This window comes from Lissotriton helveticus, chromosome 1_1, assembly GCF_964261635.1.
Source record: "Lissotriton helveticus chromosome 1_1, aLisHel1.1, whole genome shotgun sequence".
Taxonomy (NCBI): domain Eukaryota; kingdom Metazoa; phylum Chordata; class Amphibia; order Caudata; family Salamandridae; genus Lissotriton; species Lissotriton helveticus.
In genome coordinates, this window is record NC_136057.1 from 1,444,907,134 (window position 1) to 1,444,927,336 (window position 20,203).

Here is a 20,203-nt window from a genome sequence, read left to right on the forward strand (position 1 = left end):
CTGCAACTCCTTTCATTTTATTGTGGTTTCTGTAGCTCTTTGACCTGGACCCCAGTAGTGTGAGTAGAAGACTGTGATAGGAGGTGTTGTGGTTGGAGTGGATCTATCCATTATAGGTCATATTGAGCTGATTAGTGTTTAAACTGGAGGCAACGGGGTCAGAGCACTGCCACCCTTTGATTACCTAGGGAAAATTAAGCCCCCTCAATATAATGTTTGCGAAAACGTAGGTTGTAAAGCTTTCTTCTGCATGTGCATTGTTTTCTGTTGCAACTCAAGTTATTAAAAATCTCTCTCCCTCCCTCTTTTCATTATCACTGTTTCTCCCTTTATTTCTCCCCATCTTGTCCCCTTCCCCATCTATACTTTCGCCCCTCTTCCTTCACCCTTGTCTCTCTCCTCCATGTTTTGGCCTTCCTCTCCTGCCATCTTGCCCACCTGAATCAACAATGCCCCTCTTACTCTTTCTGTCCTCTTTTCTACTCCACTCCTTTTCTCCTGTCCCCTATTAATTCCACCTTTCTGCTCTCACCCTCTACCATTCATATACCCCCACACTTCCTAATTCTACCTCCTTCTCTTGTCCTCTCAATCAACCCACAACCTCTTCTTCTCCATCCTACTCCTTGTTCCCCCCCTTCTCTTGCTTCTCACTCTGCTTTTTCTACCCTGATCTCCCCCCATGCCCTTGTCACCCACCCCATAGGTTCTCCCAGTTTGTCTCCTTCCAGCAGGTGGTCAAGGAGCTCAATGACTTTGCTGGCCAGCGGGAGGTGGTGGCTGAAACGTTAATGACCCGGATCTGCCTGGACCTTGTCAAGTTTTCACAAGAGATCAAGCAGGAGAGAAAGATGGTAATGCCCAAGTTGGGTGCTGGATCTGCCATGCGCTGCATCACATAGTTTCATGCTGTCTGGGCTGGCATGTGTCCCTCTCTTAGGACTGTCATGTGCCTTACACAACCTGCAAAGTGTTTGCATGCCATGACCAGTATGTTCCCCATGCCTGACGTATAGAGCTGCTATGGTTCCTACATCCTACTTCCAGGACTAACATGCCCAACTGCCAGGAGTCATGGATCTGCATTTCACTACCTTGACCACCATGTGCCATGTCCCACTGCTAAAATTGTCATGTACTATGCCAGAGCGCCTGCATTGACATGTACTCCACAGCCACTGCCCACATAGGTTTTGTGCCTGTACCAGGACCTTCCGTTTGTTGCACACTTGTGTCAGGACCTTCATGTACTGCATACTCCTGCAAGGCGTTTGTATATCATATACCTGTAACATCCAGGCCCTGAAAGGTGGTGCTTTCACTGTATATTGGAAGCTTGACATACAGGGCATAACATCACCTCTCTTATTGGAGCTCCTCTCAGATCACCCCACTATGCCATTGCGTTCTGACTGACTGCAGTGAGTTTGGACTCTTTCGTCCCCTGCTCTCTGTCTTGACACTGGGATGTGCTGGGTTTTGTGTCTATAATCAGTACCAATTACTCCCAGTGTGTAGAGTCTTCCGGCATGAGTACGTTTCATAGTTCACATCACTTGAAAGAGACACAAGCCTTGTTCCAGCCCATCTAGGGAGCCTTGCTCTGCAGCAATGCCCGAACAGGTTTCAGAAAGCAGTTTGCATGCTGAGAATCTCATTCTGTCTCTACAGCCATCAGATCCTTTTGCTGTGTGCATGTTGCTCCCTGGTGCGCAAGACTTGACTGGTTGCCTTCCTTGAGGGCAAAGTCGTGTTCATCTTTGCATGAATCACAGACTTGTTAGTTAACTCTCTGTTTGTTTTGCAGTATCTTCAAGAGGGGAGAAGAGCACAGCAGCAGTTGGAGAACAGCTTTAAGCAGCTGGAAGCCGTGAGTCTCATCTCAAGCTTGTGTGTGTTTGCTTGTGTTTGTGTGTGAGAGGCCTATGATCTGTATGTGAGAATAGCTTGTCTGGGTCTAGTTTGGCAGCTGTCTCAGAGTGAAAACTAAAACTGTGATCCCTGTAAGACTACCAGATCACAGAACGCTTTTTCTCCCTCCATCCAGAATGGTAGGGGTCATCTAGGAGATGGAATTTGGTAGCTTAAACTTGCAATTTTAGAAACCTGATTTGTTTTCCATTCCTTGTAAAACAACAAAAGAGTGTCGTGAGAGAAGTGTGTAAGCACTAGACACAGAGAAGAAATCTCCCTGAAGAAGTCACAGTGGAAATCAGCGGGTTTTTTTTTTTTAGGAAGCTCACTCACCCTTACCAGAGGACGTGAAAGTTAAAAACAAGTGTGTAAAATAAAGTGCAAAAACCAAACAAAAGTGATGGGAAACCTTCAATTTGAGGTCCCTGTACTGTTTGTAATGCACAAGATCCACACCCCATGGGTCTCGGGAGTTTATTGAAAAAATAATAGTCTTTTTCATTCTTGTGACATCAATATGGAACATAGACAAAGTGTTTTGTCCCAGAAACAAAAGGACTTCTTCAGGGCACTAAATCCTAACCAAATCATAATCTTATTCCACAGTTTAGCATATCTTTCCAGTGTTTTAAGTGTTACATCTCCTGTGGCGACTGTGATTTGATTAGGACTTGGAGCCCTGAAGAAGTTAAATTATGTTTGGTATATAGCAAGGTGCCAGTGGGCTTGTAGTGTTGTGATATAGTTTCCAGAATCCATCAATGGAGTAAACATCCTCTCTTCCACAGAGCAAACGAAAGTTTGAGCGGGACTGCCGGGAGGCGGAAAAGGCAGTGATCCTGGCTGAAAGGCTCGATCAAGACATTAACGCAACCAAAGCCGACGTGGAAAAGGTGAGGTCTGTTCGCTGCCCTTAGGTCTCTCTTCCCTGCCCTTTAGTACTTTCACCTGCTAAAGCGATCTAGTGCATCCCTGGGACAACAGGACTACTCCCTAGGTTACACACAGCTCACAAGTATCTCTGAGACCGTTTATACCTCTCGTACCTAGAGCTCAAGGGTATGCCTAGAACGAATAGGCCACGTTACAACGCATGCGATACATCGCATGCCATTACAACACGGTTATTGCAACGATTGCGTTGTTACATCTCATACCATTATAACACAAGTTGTTAAAATGACTTGCTGTAGGGCGCGCGCTGGATTTTGGAATAGTATAATTTACTATTCCAACTCCAGTCTGTGCAACAGTAGGGAAGGTGTTTGATTTTAAATCCAACATCTTCTACACTCTACAGCAAGTCATTGTAACGACTTGCGTTGTAATGGTATGCGATGTAATAACTCAGTGGTTGTAACAACCGCATTGTAATGACAACGATGTATCACATGCGTTGTAAACGATGTTTGCCGCCTAGAACAGCAGTGCTATTTTTAAGGTTACCTAGAGCTTACAAGGATCCCTGTGCAGGAGGGGCCATTTCTCTCATTACAGAGACCTTACAAGCCACCCTGAGACAGCAGAACTTCAGGTTCGAAAGATTGTGCATGCTTCCTTTGGATAGCAGGAATATTTCCCTGGGTACAGAGCTCTCACAAGCATCCCTGAGACTGGAACGGTTCACCTCGAGTAACACTAGCTTTCCTAGTAAAACAGAGCTTTACCTTAGGTAACACTGATCATATGGGAACAGGTGAGCCAAGATGTTCCTGTTATATTATGCAGATCTCATAGTGGGAAACCTCAAACATCAAGCTTGTGTTTAAATACATCTCACAGTATCAGGCCTCAGATACCATATCCTTGCTTTTAGTTAGACCTTGCAGACAGAAGAGAGATCCCATCAGTTTCTACAGATGCCACATGCTCGGATGTTGGACACAGGAATTATCCCTCCAGTTACAAAAGTCACACAGTCTCAGAAAAAAAATCTGTTCATGTAGGTGTGAGGCCTTACAGCTTAGGATTCATGCAGTGCTATCCCTTGCTTTAATCAGAACTTCCGGGATCCAACAGCAGAGATAATTATTCTGTTACACAGTGGTTACAGGATCAGCCACTAGACCGCAGAATGATCCCCCTGTACTGGATTACAAGAATTACCCAGGTGTCGCATCCTCTCCATTTACCAAAGGGATAGGTGCGGGATACTGCCCTATCACGGCCCTTGGCACCCCACAGCTCTCCTCTCGCTTCCCTCTTCAAAGCAAGTATGGATGCAAAAATATATCTCGCTGCTAGTCCCAGGTGTGACCCATGTCTCACAATCCTTCTCTATACTGTGCAGGTGCAGGGTATCACTCTCTTCTTTGCTAGTACCCATTGAAGCCTCTTGTGTCTTAACTTTGCTCATTGGCTGATATTGCGTTAACAAGATAGCCTTTGGTGCTGTTCTCCAAGAGACCCATGTTTTTCCGCCCTCCTCTTAAACAAGTGAAGTTATAAGTATTGCTCTGTCCTATGCCGTTCTCGGGCACTCCATGTCTCACCTCTGCCTTCACTTTCCCCTGGCATCGATGCAGGGCATCACGTTGTTCCCTGGTAGTCACAGTGGACTCTCACTCCAACTCTTCCTTCTTTTCCTCTAGGCGCGGGTGCTCTCTCACCAGCGGATGCAGATGGCAGAAGAAAGTAAGAACGAGTATGCCTTGTATCTGCAGAAATACAACCAGGACCAAGGACACTTCTACTTCTCTGACATGCCGCAGATCTTCAGCGTACGTCAGCGAATTACTGATGCCTTCCAGACTGAGGGTGAAACTTTAATTTGTAGCTGGTGAGGTGTGGATAATCCCCAGCAGAAGATGCTCAGAAAAGTGACCATAGTTTATAGACCTTATAGCCTCTAGTATTTAACTGGCTTATGAGATTGGCACAGTGATATAGATCTTGTTCGTCCCTGTGACTGGGAGGGGGGTCTTATGACTAATAGGATGGATATAGGATATATACATACATACATACATACATACATACATACATATATGTTCGAGGCATGTGGGCTGCTAAATTCATATCTTAGCATTAGATCGCCGCCTAGTGTTGGGCTCGGATGATCGCACATTGTTGTCCTGGAAGAGTCTTCGAAGTATCCTGAGATAGGTGGCTCCTCCCCTGGACTACAGTGCGCATGGGCATCGGCTCCATCCCCAGATTGTTTTTTTCCGCTATTGGGTTCGGATGTGGTCTCGACGTCTTACTGTCGGAACCAAGAAAAACTAACTTTTAGCGGCCAAAAGGCCTCGATTTTCTTGCGTCGGTATTGTCTGCGCACGGTCTCGAGTCTTCCGTCTCTTGGAGCCGGAATAAGCGGAGTTTTCTTCGCTCTCGGAACTTTGAGGCCTTCTCATCGCGACACGACTGCACAACTTTTCGGACATGGAGCGGAGCCCGTTTAAGTACTGCCCGCTCTGTGGGTCCAAGTACCCACACATCGATCTACACCCCGTGTGTAACAAATGCCTTTCGCCTGACCACGACGACGGCAAGTGCAAGTTGTGTGCACAGTTCCGCTCAAAGAAGACTCTCAAGCTTCGGCGCGCGGCGCGCATGGAAGCTAAACAAGCGGCCCCGGATCCGGAGAACATCTTCGGCGACCAGGACGAAGAGGACCAGGGTCATCATCTCCAAATCTCCCCACCCGAGACGGAGGTCGAGGCGGATCCGGTAGACGACGACGGAGTCGCGGGTCAAGGCCTTGAATACGTCGACGAGGTAGGAGACGACGATGAGATTTATGGGGCCGCGGCAGACAGCTCGGGGGACGAGCTCTGCCCCGAAGGTTACGAGGATACCGACCGGGACACGGGATCGCCTGTCGGCCTTACCCAAGACCCGTTGCCGCAAGCCACAGCCCCGCCTTCGGGCCCGGCCACGGACTTACTTGCTGAGCAGACTGTTTCGAAACCGAAACCGAAACCATCGGGATCGACAACACCTAAAATGGCCGACCCGAAAACGAAACCGAAACTTAAGGACTCGAGTGTCCCTAAGATGGCTGCCGTGCCGGTGAAAACGACGGTGCCCGCTACCCCATCGACTCCGTCGACCTCCGGTCCGCAGAAGTCGAAGAAGTCCGTCGATTCCGATGCTGCAAAATCGAAACCGACGCCAGCGGAGGGGTCCTCCAAGAAAGATGGTCGGCACGGGTCAGCGGCTACGACGCCGTCCAAGCCCGCCAAAGTCGGCTCCAAGGAGGCTACGCAGGCACACGGAAAGAAGTCTGCGCCCCGAACACAGGAATCGGAGGCGGTAAAGACAGGATCCGCGCCCAAAGCGCACAAGGCCCACACGGACGTCGGATCCGAGGGGAAGATCAGACCATCCTCGTCAGCGCCTAAACAAACTGTGAGTGAGCCGTCCCTCATAGCCGAATCACTGCAAAGAATCAGGGAGAAGGCCTTTGCCCCGTCGGCTCCGATACCATCGCCGCAGCCGCAAAAGGACACTCCAGCGAAGCCATCTGGGAAACTTCTCTTTATTTTGCCGCCGAAGGAGGCGCCGAAAGCATTTTCAACCAAATCGGCGCCGAAACAGGTGATTTCTTCACCGACTGGCCCGCTTCCACGTCGGGTACTCGAATCCGAGGACGATTCAGAGCATTTCATCGACGCTGACACAGGCAAACTGACCCTCTATAAGAGGAAAATCACTTCGGAGCCGGTTGACTCCTATGTCATCCCACTAAAGAAGAAGAGGGTGCCCCTTGACGCCTCAGGCCTCACGGAACCAATCCAGCCTCCTCCGAGACGGAGCCCTACTCCCTCCCCAGAACACTCTGCGGGTGAGGGGTATGATGAGGACGAGCAGTACAATTTCCCAATCAATGAACCTGATGCACAACCGGATTCATATGATGACACTGGTGACCAGAACACCCAGGGTGCGGGACAGGACCCGCAGCTTTTTAATGCACGGGCATCCCCGACTGAGGATTCAGCAGGTTTTCATGCACTACTCGAAAGGGCGGCAGCCAATCATGATGTGGACATGCATGCCGACCCGGTTGAGGAAGACTTCCTTTTCGACACTTTTTCAGTCTCTGAAAGGACAGTAAAGACACTGCCTATGCTTAAAGGAGTCCTCAAGCATGCTGGGGACATATTTAAGGAGCCTACAAGAGCGAGAGTGGTCAACCCTCGCATTGAAAAAAAGTACAGACCTGCACCTGCAGACCCCGCATACATTCGGGGACAATTGCCACTGGACTCTCTTGTGGTCGCCAATGCCAGGAAACGTGCCAACTCCCAGACAACGGGTGAAGCTCCTCCCCCGGATAAGGAGTCCAAAGTGCTAGAGGCAGGGGGCAAAAGAGTAGCTGCACAGGCATCAAACTTTTGGCGCATCGCCAATACCCAGGCACTCTTGGCGCGTTACGATAGGGCGCACTACGACACCCTAGAACAGATTGTACAACACCTGCCTCCACAGTTCCAAGAGGGCACCAAACTGCTTATTGAGGAAGGAAAGCTAATCTCAAACGCAGCCATCAAGTGTGCACTTGACGCTGCGGACACAGCTGCTAGAGCTATCAACACTAGCGTTATGCTGAGACGACAAGCGTGGCTCCGCATCTCAGGGTTTAAACCGGATATTCAGACAACAATTCTTAATCAGCCAGTCAATCCTGATAGTCTGTTTGGTCCAGATGTTGACACCACCCTAGAGAAAATAAAGAAAGACACGGAAACTGCTAAGTCTATGGGGGCCCTACAGTCACAACAGTTTCGTGGCAGCAATTTTCGTCGCTCAGGTGCACGTGGAGTCACCAGAGGACAAATGGGTCAACAATCCCAGTTCTCAAAAGGTGGGGCACAATCCTCGTTCACAAAACAGAACAAGGGAGGTTACAGAAATAACAGCAACAGAGGTCGCGGCAGAGGAAACAACAGCTCCCGCTCCTCTGCTCCAAGCAAACAGTGACTCTCTGTCACTGCCCCCCGACCACCTAACACCTGTCGGGGGGAGACTGCAGCAGTTCCTGCCCGTCTGGAGAAACATCACCACAGACAGGTGGGTGCGACAACTAGTCCAGTATGGTTATTGCCTAGAGTTGAAGTCCACTCCACCCAACATCCCGCCAAGGCAAAGGCCTATGTCCGCAGAGCACTTGCTCTTATTGCAGCAGGAAGTAGTGGTGATGCTGCAAAAGGGAGCAATCGAACTCGTGCCGGTAGGAGAGGAAGGCATGGGGGTATATTCCCTGTACTTCCTTATTCCAAAGAAGGACGGATCTCTCAGACCCATTCTAGATCTACGTCCCCTCAACCTGTACATACTATCAGAACATTTCCACATGCTTACACTGCAACAGATTCTTCCCTTGCTAAACCAGGGAGACTTCTTAGCGACCTTAGATCTCAAGGATGCTTATTTCCACATTCCACTACACCCGTCACACAGGAAATACCTCAGGTTCACTATTCAAGGCAGGCACTACCAGTTCAAGGTCCTACCCTTCGGAGTCACAACAGCCCCGAGGGTGTTCACCAAGTGTCTGGCGACGGTAGCGGCGCACCTCAGGAGGCAGAACATCCATGTCTACCCCTACCTAGACGACTGGCTCGTGCAAGCCAAGTCAGAGCAACAGTGCGCCGCAGACATGTCTACTACAATTCACCTTCTTCACGATCTGGGTTTCTCCCTGAACTACCCAAAATCGCATCTTCAGCCGGCGCATGTCCGGCAGTTCCTAGGTGCGACGATCAACACCCTGACGGCCGAGGCTCAGCCAAACCAAGTCAGGATAGACAGCATGCAGGCTCTGATCCAAAGGTTCAGGCCACAACACTCGCTTCCAGCGAGAGTGTTCATGCAGTTGATAGGCATGATGGCCTCCTGCATCTTCATAGTCCCTCACGCACGGCTACATATGCGACCGCTCCAGGAGTGCTTAGCGAATCAGTGGACACAGGCTCGTGGGCAATTGACAGACCTAGTGTTGGTTACCAGTCGGGCATACGACTCTCTGCATTGGTGGACTCCACACAACCTTTGCAAGGGCCGACTGTTCCAAGAGCCTGTGCCGCAGATTGTCCTGACAACGGACGCATCTCTCCAGGGATGGGGAGCTCATGTGCTTACTTACACAGTGCAGGGACTATGGACAAAGCAGCAACAGAAGATGCACATCAACTATCTGGAACTGATGGCAATCTTCATGGCGCTCAAGTCCTTCATTGTACATCTGTGCAACAAAGTCGTGCTAGTCCGGACGGACAACATGACCGCGATGTACTACATTCAAAAGCAGGGAGGCACCCACTCGCCACAGCTGTCTCATCTGGCTCAGAGCATGTGGAAGTGGGCCATTCAGAGGAACATTTTCCTCATGGCAGAGCACCTCCCAGGAAAGGACAATCAGATGGCGGATCTGCTCAGCAGGTACAGCCATCAAATGCACGAGTGGGAGTTACACCCATCTGTCCTCCACCCGTACTTCCGGCAGTGGGGTCATCCGGAGATAGACCTGTTTGCCACAAAAGAGAACGCAAAATGCCAACACTTTGCCGCCAGGTTCCCTCACCCACAGTCGCAGGGGAATGCGATATGGATGAACTGGTCAGGCAAATTTGCGTACGCTTTTCCGCCAGCCCCTCTAATACCGCTGGTCGCAGGAAAGCTAAGGCAGCACAAGATGACTCTCATCCTAGTTGCTCCAACGTGGGCGCGCCAGGCTTGGTACACCACGTTCCTCGAACTCTCAGTGGTGCCGCATCAAAGACTGCGCCTCACGCCCAGTCTTTTGACGCAGAACCATGGAGAAATTCAGCATCCAGATCCGCAACAGCTCAACCTGGCGATCTGGCTCCTGAAGTCCTAGAGTTTGGATACCTTAACCTACCTCCGGAGTGCATGAACATCATCAAGGAGGCGAGGAAACCAACTACTAGAGCATGCTATGCTGCAAAGTGGAAGCGTTTTGTCATTTACTGTACAGCCAATGACATCAACCCGCTAGATGCATCTATCCCCAACATCATCTGCTATCTGTTGCATCTTTACAAGTGCAATCTAGCGTACACTTCCATTCGGATACATCTATCCGCCATAGCGGCTTATCTCCAGAACAGGCAGCACCTCTCTGTCTTCAGAGTGCCCGCCATTAAAGCATTCCTTGAAGGTCTGAAACGGGTCATTCCCCCAAGAACACCGCCAGCTCCGGTGTGGAACCTCAATGTCGTTCTCACCAGACTGATGGGACCACCATTTGAGCCACTGCACTCGTGTGAACTCCAGTTCCTTACGTGGAAAGTAGCTTTCCTTGTAGCTATTACGTCTCTGAGGCGTGTCAGTGAGCTGCAGGCGCTCACAATCCAAGAGCCATTCATTCGAATTCATCCAAATAGGGTAGTGCTACGCACTAACCCCAAATTCCTTCCGAAGGTGGTGTCACAGTTTCATCTAAACCAAACTATTGACTTACCAGCATTCTTTCAAAACCCGCAAACGGTGGCGGAAAGAATGCTCCATACCTTAGATGTACGGAGGGCGTTGATGTACTACATAGACAGAACACAACCCTTTAGAAAAACAAAACAACTCTTTGTTGCCTTCGCACCACAACACAAAGGCAACCCGATTTCCAAAGCAGGGATAGCCAGATGGATTGTTAAGTGCATCCAGATATGTTACCATAAAGCCAAGCGCACTTTAACAATACCCCCCCGAGCGCACTCCACACGCAAACTGGGGGCATCCATGGCTTTCCTAGGGAACATTCCTTTAGAGGATATTTGCAGAGCAGCCACGTGGGTTACACCACATACCTTTACAAAACACTACTGTGTTGATGTGCATTCCAAGCAGCAAGCTGCTGTAGGACAGGCTGTTCTGAAGACACTTTTTCAGGTTTCTGCAGCTGGCGCGGGCAACCGCCGCTGATGGAGGGACTGCTATGTATTCTATGCTAAGATATGAATTTAGCAGCCCACATGCCTCGAACTGAATATGCTACTTACCAGTATGCATCTGTTCTTGGCATGTAGGGCTGCTAACATTCATATCGCCCGCCCTCCTCCCCGGTGCCTGTCGCAGCTGCAGATATACTATTGTATTTATTCATTAGCATGGACATCCTTTACACTTTTCACTCCATCTTCTGCCACAATGGCGAAAAACAATCTGGGGATGGAGCCGATGCCCATGCGCACTGTAGTCCAGGGGAGGAGCCACCTATCTCAGGATACTTCGAAGACTCTTCCAGGACAACAATGTGCGATCATCCGAGCCCAACACTAGGCGGCGATCTAATGCTAAGATATGAATGTTAGCAGCCCTACATGCCAAGAACAGATGCATACTGGTAAGTAGCATATTCAATTTGTCTGAAAGGCTGAGAACATTTGCTGAGTGCCAGTCCATTTTATTGAGTTAATTAATATCTGAGATATGCCTGCAGCCAAGAGTGTGAGGGCTGTTTAGCTATTCTAATGAAAGGTCACAAAGTATATCCAGATAATGCCTTTTTCAGGTTTCATTTAGTCACCCTTCCTCTCTGTCTCTCTCCTAGTTTGTCTCTCCCTTGCTTGTTTGCACATTTTGCTGTGTGTCTAAAATTGTGCATTTTTATGTCTTATTTTATCTTGTTCTATTCTATCTCTTTAGTTTTCTCTCTCTGTTTAGCCTCTCTCTTATAGCCTTTCTCTCGGCCCCTGTTTATCTGTCTTGTTCAAGTCTTCCCTTTTTTAATTTTGCCTCTTTTCATCTCACTCTCCCTTTTTCTGTCTTTTCAGTTATTTCTTTTGCTTTGTCCGTCCTCTCCTTTCATGGTTTTGGTCATAGGTTATGTTGGCAACTCTTTTTCTCTTCTAATGCCTTCTTTCTGTCACTCTTCAACTCTCGCTCTCTCTCTTTCTCTCCCTCTGTTAATCTCTCTCATTTCACTCTTAAATGCTCTGATTCTTTCTCGCCACCACTCCCTTTCTTTCACACTCTTTCACTCTGATTAGATATCCTGTGTGGAAACCCTGTTGGCAAGATTCCTATTACACACTGTGGGAACTCAGAGTTTCACTGGTGTTTTTGCTGTTTTGTTTCAGGAGCTCTCTTTCTCCCTCAATAACAGCCTTTGCCATCACCGAAGAGGAGTATTTTAGATGCAGTTGCTTTGAGGTTTATATTCCCCTATTCATGCATAAAAAAGGACTGTTTTGCTAAACTTTGGATATTGGCTCTGCAGTTGTCCTGTATCTGGCGGTGACGTTGGACACTTGTCAATCATGTGATTCCTGTGACTAATGTATCAGAATAAAATCAGGGGAACAACCCTTAATTGTGTTATATACTTTATCACAAGATAGCTGTTTCACCACATGATCCACCTCTCTGCTAAAACTATGCTTTGATGTGGAGTCTCACAGGCTGCTGCATTACCTTTTACTACTTTAATGCTGATCTCCAGTCATTGATGTCTTTATTTGCTTTTACAGTTATCATTCATATCATTCCAGAGGTGTTACTTTGAATATCTTCAGACTGCACCATTTCTTAGTCAAAGCATGAGTGGTGGGTTGGTTGTTTGGTAGATAGGCTGTCACAGATTAAATCCATCAAAGTCACAGCTGTTGGTGAATTGTAACTCAAGGACTGAAATGTTAGATTGTAATGCCTTAGCTCATTGTCTTCTTCCCTTCTACCCATCACACTTATATAGACTCCGCTCTGAATTGATGCCCTAAATTGTAGACACTGGAATATTTCCCATCTTAATGCTCTTTAGAAGATCTTCCTTTATTTAGAGCAAGATCAGAAAAATCAAACTACAATTGCACTGGTAGCTTTACGGCTGAACTATGCTAATGGGATTTGTTGTGGCCTTCTTGATTAAGCTCACTCAGTAGATTCAGAGTTGCAAGGGCAGGTTCTGTAAATTCTCAGTGGCTTCTGTTGCACCTATCCTGCATGGTCTTAAGTAGCTCTTCATACTTTGCATGGGCTGTCATACCCTATTTGGCCATTGCTCATGTTTTTTTGTTGGAAAAAAATCCCACCTATTCGCCTTTTCCAGCACTTAATGACCCTCCTCAGGAGATCTACTTTAGGATCTGTGCACATTGGTGCCCGTTCCTTTTTAGCCAAGGACTCAAAGCTGTGGAAAGCAGCATCCTCTTCACTAAACTCCACTTATTCTTTGATCTCATACCATCACAATTGTAAAATCTAATCATGCACTGAATAAAGTCAATCCAGTACTGCTGTCAGTGACTTATCTTGTCAATGCCACAAGAATTCCAGGTGACTGCTCTGCTGTACAAGTTTCAAACATAACTTCTACTCTCTACATTTTAGAAACCTGAATTGGTCAGCGGTGTTTAAACAAAAATATGCCTAACCTCTGTACACCCACACTGTAGATGGAGGTTAAGCAAGTGAACACTTACACTGTGTCTCTCTCCTTTCCCCTCATCCAAATCACATCTTTTTCTCTTCCCCCCCCCCTTTTCTATCTTCCCCCTCTTCTAAAGACTTAATATTTGTCAGGTTTGTAGAGCAGTGTTGATGGATCCTCCTTTTAATAATAACTGCAGACAGAGCCAGCAGTGTAATTGAAAACCTATGCCAGCAGAACATCAAACGTCAAAGTTCCCTAAATCTCGCTTTTCAAAAGGGAATGACTCTCTGAGATAAGCAGATCAGGCTGCTTCATAGGCCTTCATAGCAAGGCAGCTAGTAATTCTGAATCGGACACAAATTAAAGTTTTCTGTTGAGTAGAGAGACCAAGATGAAGCTACATTTTGGTTTTTAAAATCTCAGCAGTGAAGAAGTAATTCTCTCTTCCACCCCTGCCAAAGCATCTCTTGGGCAGGGCCTTTTTCACAGGTCACTCACTCCAATACTCTCTTGTTCACCCTTCTTGTGTGTTTCTTCCAGAAGCTGCAGGCTATGGATGAGAGACGGACTCTGAGGCTGAGGGACGGCTATCGCGGCTTTGCAGACACAGATCGGCAGGTGCTTCCAATCATTGGCAAATGCCTGGATGGAATGAGTTCAGCCGCAGACTCAATCGATGAAAAGCAGGTGAGCTTCAGGGTACCCTGTGAAAACCCAGAATAAGAAAGTCAGGTAAACAAAACTATGTGATGGTGTACTATCGGTTTTGATAATACCAGGTTTGATTATTTGAGCAGGACAGGTGGGTACGTGATTTGGACTTGGAATGAGCTGGCATCACCAGGGTGCAAAAGCAGAACACCGGGTTTGAGAATGAGCCCTTGGCCCATGAGCCCTGGTCTGGTTTGCTCTAGAGTCTTTCAGTGCTTACAGGAGGCCCTTTGGCTATTAATGCTGTCAGCCTCAAGTAGTCCTTTTTGAGCTTTAAGCCTTTCCTCTTGCTGAGAAATGTTCTCATTTTTGTTCTTAACAGGATTCCCTTGCCCTTATTGAGGGTTATAAATCTGGTTTTGAGCGGCCTAGTGATGTAGAGTTTGAAGACCTGAGCCAGGCGATGAATCGCACATCTTCTGAAGGAAGCCTAGGAACCCCCAAAAGTACTATTGACCCCAGAGGAGATGCATGGCCGATAGGAAGAAATAAGGGCAAGCGGTGGCTGTTCAGCAAAAAGAACAAGGTAAGATTTATTCGTGGAAAGGGGCTTTGAATTCACTGGGCAGAGATGTGATATTACCGTCCCTAATATTAATTCTTACCCTATGTCACCATCAGGATCTAGGTTCAGACATGCCACCTACACATCAGACTCTGTGACAACCTTAGGATTGAATTTAAAACTGTCTATAGTTGAACAAACAAAACTTAATTTACCATCCCCTCCCTCTAGTCTCCATTGTCCTGGGGTGGCTTGTTTACTTTCTTGGGTTATCCTTCAACAAACCCTAGTCTTCTTTTCTGCCTTATGGTGGCATTTAGGAGTATATTAATGTAATTCCGGGTCTCACCCTGATTTTGGTGGTAGTTTGTTTGTCTCCAGTATTGCTCCACAGACTCCCCATGTTTCTTGAAGTGGTTTAATGGTGCCCATTCCGGTTTCCCTTATCTCTTCTTGTATCCGCTGGTCATTATTGGTTTTACAATTCGTGGACCCCAGCTCTGCCTTTCCTATCTTTTTTGGTGGTGATGCTTTAGTTTTACAATTATTGAGATGATGCTCCCCTTTTGTGATAGTGGTATGCACGTTTGCAATCTTGCCTTTTCTCCCCGTCTCCCCCCTTCTCTGGTGGCGGATTGATGGTATCCGTTTTGGGGTTTCCTCCACTTCCACAGTCTTCTGTTGCCTCAGGCAATGGATTACTGTTCACTGTAGGGGTCCCTTGCAGTGTACCCTTGACTTAGTGATACTTTGATGGTTTCTCCTTTCTTGAGGTGAACCATGTCCTTCCTTTTCTCTGATGGTGAATTGCGGTTGTGGTATCTTTTTAAGTCAAGTGATCCACTATCTTTGATGCTGGTCTTTTGGCCTCCATTTTTTGGGTCCCCAGCCAATCTGTGTAGCTGGTTTTCTGACTACATCCCTGCAAACACTTACTGTCCCATTTTCTCTGATGGCAGATCCGCGATTTCTCCGTTCTTGGCAATCACTCAGCCTCCCTTGGTCAATGGTGGTGGTTTGCTGGGCCTCATGTTTGGTGGTGATTTAGATTCACACTTTATCTTGTTTTGGATCATTGACCTTTCTTTTTGGTGTCCATGAGTCCTCAGTATGCACTTGATGCTAGGGGTTGTATTTGATGCCCCTCCCCCTCCTCCTGACACTGTTCATGGTGTGCTGGTTCGTGCATTCTCAGAATTCTTTCGGTTTCTATGCTAGTGGTTTGCTGGTGCTCTTTCTGTGATACCTTCTTATTGATTGCCGTTTTTAAGTCCCCTATATCCCTTAGTATCCTGGTTTGATGTTCTCCATTCTTGGTGACACCTATGCCCACTTGATTTTGATTTTGGTTCCTGATTTCCCCAGTTTTGGTTCTCCTCTTCCACTCTCCTTTAACCTCAAGGTTTGGTTTGCTGTCGTGTTTCCAGGGTCCACTAGTCTTACATAGTCTAGTTTGGGGATTTGCTGATCTGCCCATTCCTGTGGCCCATCTTTCAGTCCCCCAAACTCCCTACCCCACCTCCTGACCACCTTTACCTTGTGGTGTTGTTTGCTGGTTCATTTTGGGATTCCATTAATATTTTCTTTTCTCTGGAAATTGTTAGTCTCACCATTCTTTCTTCTCTGACCTTTATTTTTGGGGTCCCCTTTTCTTTGGTGGTGGTTTACTTATTTCTTCGTAAACTCATGGGTTCTCTTCCTCCTTGAGGCCCTCTGTCTCTGCTTAGTTGTGGTGGTGTGCCTATTTCTTCTCTTATCTGAGCTTCCACTTGTTTTTTCTTTTCTCCTCCCTGTCCTCAGCTTCCACCCCCTCCCCTTCTACCCTCAAGCTCTCCCCTTCCGTCTGCTGCTAATGGACCCCTCACGACCAGGTTCAGCCGGGATCCCCTGGCCTACTGTCTGAGTGAAATCACTCGGACGGTGAAACCCCGGATCCCATCATTCCGCACCCTGAAGAGGGGGGTAAGTGTGCTCTTAATGCTCAGCAGAGATTTGCTCAGTATGGTGTGATGCAGGGGTTTGTTGCAAATATTTACATGTAGTGTATGAACTCTGTGATTGTGTGTGTGTGTGTGTTGTTATCAAAGACTGAATTGGAAGGGGCTAGTGCAAGTGCATATTGGGCTTGAGCAGGTGTGGGGTGGGGGGTGGTTATCCTCTATAAAGTTTTGGTCTGAGAGATAAAGTTAAAATGGAGGTTTGACTTGCCCTGGAAATTAAATCCACCAAGCAGTGTAGAGGAATCCAGTAGCCCATTGCACCTCTTTAAACTCTGAAGGTTGCAGCAAGCCTATTGAACCTTAAATATCAGAAACATGATGCAGCTGTTTGCTGTCCCTCTCTTTCAGTGTCTTTTTTTGTTTTGCTTATTCCCTAAGCTTTTCAAGGCATCTCAGAACAATATGCTCCTTTACACTTTTAACAAATCCTGTGCCACTTTGAAGAAAGCCACTTCAATTACTTTAATCATGTGCTCAATAAAGAACGTCATAAATTATTTTATTAAGGAAAAAGCCCAGTAAACAACTCATGGAAAGCTACTAGCAAAAACCATACAAGGGTCTAAGATATTAATTGTAATATTTAGGAGGGGCACAAAGTGAGAATATCCTTTGAAAAAGGTGCCTAATTAATGATGAACAGTTCAGAGTTTCATTGCCCAAGAAAGTCTTTCATTTTACTTCCAGAACATATCTTCCCAGAAAGAATAGTGCCCTTCTTCTCATTTGTGCTAGATTCCAATAGTGATGTACACCGATTTGCTTCGGTGAACTGAAGTGCTCTTTAGACCAATGGAAAACTCACCTTTTCCTTTATATCAGAGTGTCACTTGTTTCTCCTATTTTATTCCACGTCCACTGCAAATATAAGCCTGATTTGTCATAGATTGTCTTCTGTTGTTTTAACTCCTCATTTGGCAACACACACCTGCTACCCCATGTCAAGATCTTTTACCGAATAACAAATGGTGGTCAACCCTTTGCATCAATAGGGGATTGCTGGCTGTTTTTAATGACCCTGATCTTGGGTCATTAGAATGATGGTCAATAACTTTTTTGAGGGAGAAGTGATAACTGCCCCTAAAGCCGAGGCGGTGCATAAAAACATTATTCTATGGTCGCCCCTCATCTTTTTTTCTTATATGTAGATTATTAGTGAGTGGCTACACAGACATGAGGTTCTTTCACTTTTTAAGTCCTGTGGCTTCATAGGATTCCAGGGTGTAGCATCCTTCTCTTGGTCACCATGATAAGTGTGATGATCATATGCATGCTGGACAATCCCTCTCCTAGGTCACTGATAATTTGTACACCACTATGAAGAACAACAATGTCTCAACAGGTATTATTTAGTAGCCTGTTTGCAAAAAAGCACAATGAATTGCAACAGATAGGGAAGAAAGGGTGGCAGGGAGACAAAAGACCAAGAGACACTGAAAGGGGAAATTCTTTTTCCATATTAAGTTGTAAGATCAAGAAAAGAAATACAAAAGCACTGTTACACTGAGTATCATGAAACCTGTACTAAGCTGTGCACAAGTGCTCGTGAAAAGGTGAACGGCACTGGTGACACATGAAGGTGGTATATACAGTGGGAATTGAGGCGCCAGAACAAAAATAATATATACAGTGAACTCTTAGTGGTACCAATACATTTGATACATTATTAACAGAGGTAGTTTTTTGGGAACCACAAGGGAGGCACCATGAATTTAGCTGTAGTAGTCCACGTTGTTTCGGACTCTATGAAGGGTAGGCCATCATCAGGACCAGGTTACCAATTTTTTTTAAACAACAGTGCTGATGTGTGTGAGCAATCGTGACACCTTGGGAAGAGCACTGTGAATGTGCTGGAGCTGGGTTGCGACCATGGGAGGTCGGGTATGATGAAGACAGAGCGCCCGAAAAGATGAGGCTGGAAGTTAAGGTGCAAAATGCGCATGGGTCGCCGAAGAGGAGCCAGATGAAGGGCGCCCGGAGTCAAAGGTCCGTTGCTGAAATTGGATTAATCGGAGCGCTGGAATGAATCTGCTACTGGGGATCCAAGCCACGCCGGCTTGAGTCCGGAGGAAGACTCTTCCTCCGGACTCACTCCAGCGTGCCTTTGATCCCCAGACTCCTTGGACCCCCTCTAGCAGATGAATTCGTGCTATTCCCAAGGTGTTCACAGTGCTCTTCCCAAGGTGTCACGATTGCTCACATACATCAGCACTGTTGTTTAAAAAAGAATCGTAACCTGGTCCGGATGGCCTAAACTGCCTGCAGGCCAAAACGCAGCTGTCTTCTACAGCGAATTTCATGGCGCCGCCCTTGTGGTTCCCAAAAATGTATGGGTACCACTAAGAGTTCACTGTATATTTATATTTTTGTTCTTTCGCCTCATTTCCTGTTGTACATACCCTCCACGTGTCACCAGCACCGTTCACATTTTCACAAGCACTTGTGCACAGCTTAGTACAGGTTACATGACATTCAATGTAACACAGTGCTTTGTATTTGTTTTCTGGATCTTACAACTAAATATATAAAAAACAATGGCAAAAGACTAACACTACCTCAAGTCTACCTAACGAAGATGTGCATGATAACAGGGCCACACACTCACTCAATTGTTAAAAACTGACAATAAGACGCGTGTTACTCAAAAGGAGTGAAGTGACTTAGAGACGCTTGCAAAGTGTGTGTGTGTGAGAGAAGTGTTGAAGATGTATGCTGCAATACTGTTGCATGTGTGTGTTAATATAGGTGGTGCGTGTGTGCAGAACAATGTGTGACATGTCACTTCTTGTGTTTCTGGGTGATAGGCGGTTATAAGTGAGGACTTCAGTCACTTGCCTCCAGAGCAGAGGAGGAAAAAACTGCAGCAGAAACTTGATGAGTGGAACCGGGAGCTTCAGAAGGAAAATGATCAAAGGTGAGGAGGTTGTGTTGCGTGCTGATGGGATGGAAGGGTATTTCGCATTGTGAGGAAGGACTGTGAGGTTTTTTTTTACCTTGAATGGGGTGGTATGGGCAGTGCACGGGGCTTTCAGTGGTATGATATGTAAAAGGATTTCACACTGAGTGGGAGGGTCTGTGGATTGCGTGAGCTAATAGCACGTGGATTGCAAATGGAAGGGATCATGCCCAGATTGAGCATTAACAGCAGCATTGACAGTAGCATTAACAGCAGCCCTGAAAAGTGTTTAAATGGCAGATCCTCAATGCACCAAGAAAGCAAAGTGAACAAGTCTGATTATGTGTGTTATTGTGCAGAGGGGTTCTATCCTTAAGTTTTTTCCAGGCAATTTATAAATATATGTTAGGAAATTCATAGGTTTTGCTGGTAATTCTGAGGAGATGCTTGTAAAATATTTCAGTACCTCATAATTTTGCCTACTGCCCAGGAGCATTATTGCTGATGGGAAGCAACGCATGTATACCCTGACAACAAATGGGTATGTTGCTCTCACTCAATTGTCTGAGGAATCATTGACCCGACAGCCCTTAAAAACAGCCCTCAGCCCAGTGATGGATTTTCTGTAAATGTCCATTCCAACCTTCCTGTGGAAAGTGCAGTGATATTTCACATGCGCTGGAATAAGGAGATTGTGATAAAAAGAAGTTGGTGATAGGACAGGGTCTCTTGAAGCAGGTTTCACATCGAGAAGATGAGGTTGAAGCAAAGTCATGGAGTATGGTGTTAAGATGCAATATGAGGGAGTTTCTCCCGAAGCTGGGTAAGTTGAACGTAGTTGC

At 46.7% G+C, this 20,203-nt stretch overlaps 1 protein-coding gene across 2 annotated transcripts in view; it reads left to right on the plus strand.

Annotated features, from left to right (window-relative positions):
* Positions 1-20,203, plus strand: part of TRIP10 (thyroid hormone receptor interactor 10) — a 157,362-nt gene that overhangs the window by 92,054 nt on the left and 45,105 nt on the right. Inside the window, exons 4-11 of one of the 2 annotated variants that reach the window (XM_078685749.1) lie at positions 707-854; positions 1,808-1,870; positions 2,703-2,807; positions 4,506-4,634; positions 13,790-13,936; positions 14,283-14,486; positions 16,266-16,427; positions 19,270-19,379. In XM_078685749.1, the coding sequence (XP_078541875.1) occupies positions 707-854; positions 1,808-1,870; positions 2,703-2,807; positions 4,506-4,634; positions 13,790-13,936; positions 14,283-14,486; positions 16,266-16,427; positions 19,270-19,379 (1,068 nt within the window). The remainder of the gene's footprint in view (positions 1-706; positions 855-1,807; positions 1,871-2,702; positions 2,808-4,505; positions 4,635-13,789; positions 13,937-14,282; positions 14,487-16,265; positions 16,428-19,269; positions 19,380-20,203) is intronic. The other variant, XM_078685753.1, reaches the window with a different exon arrangement.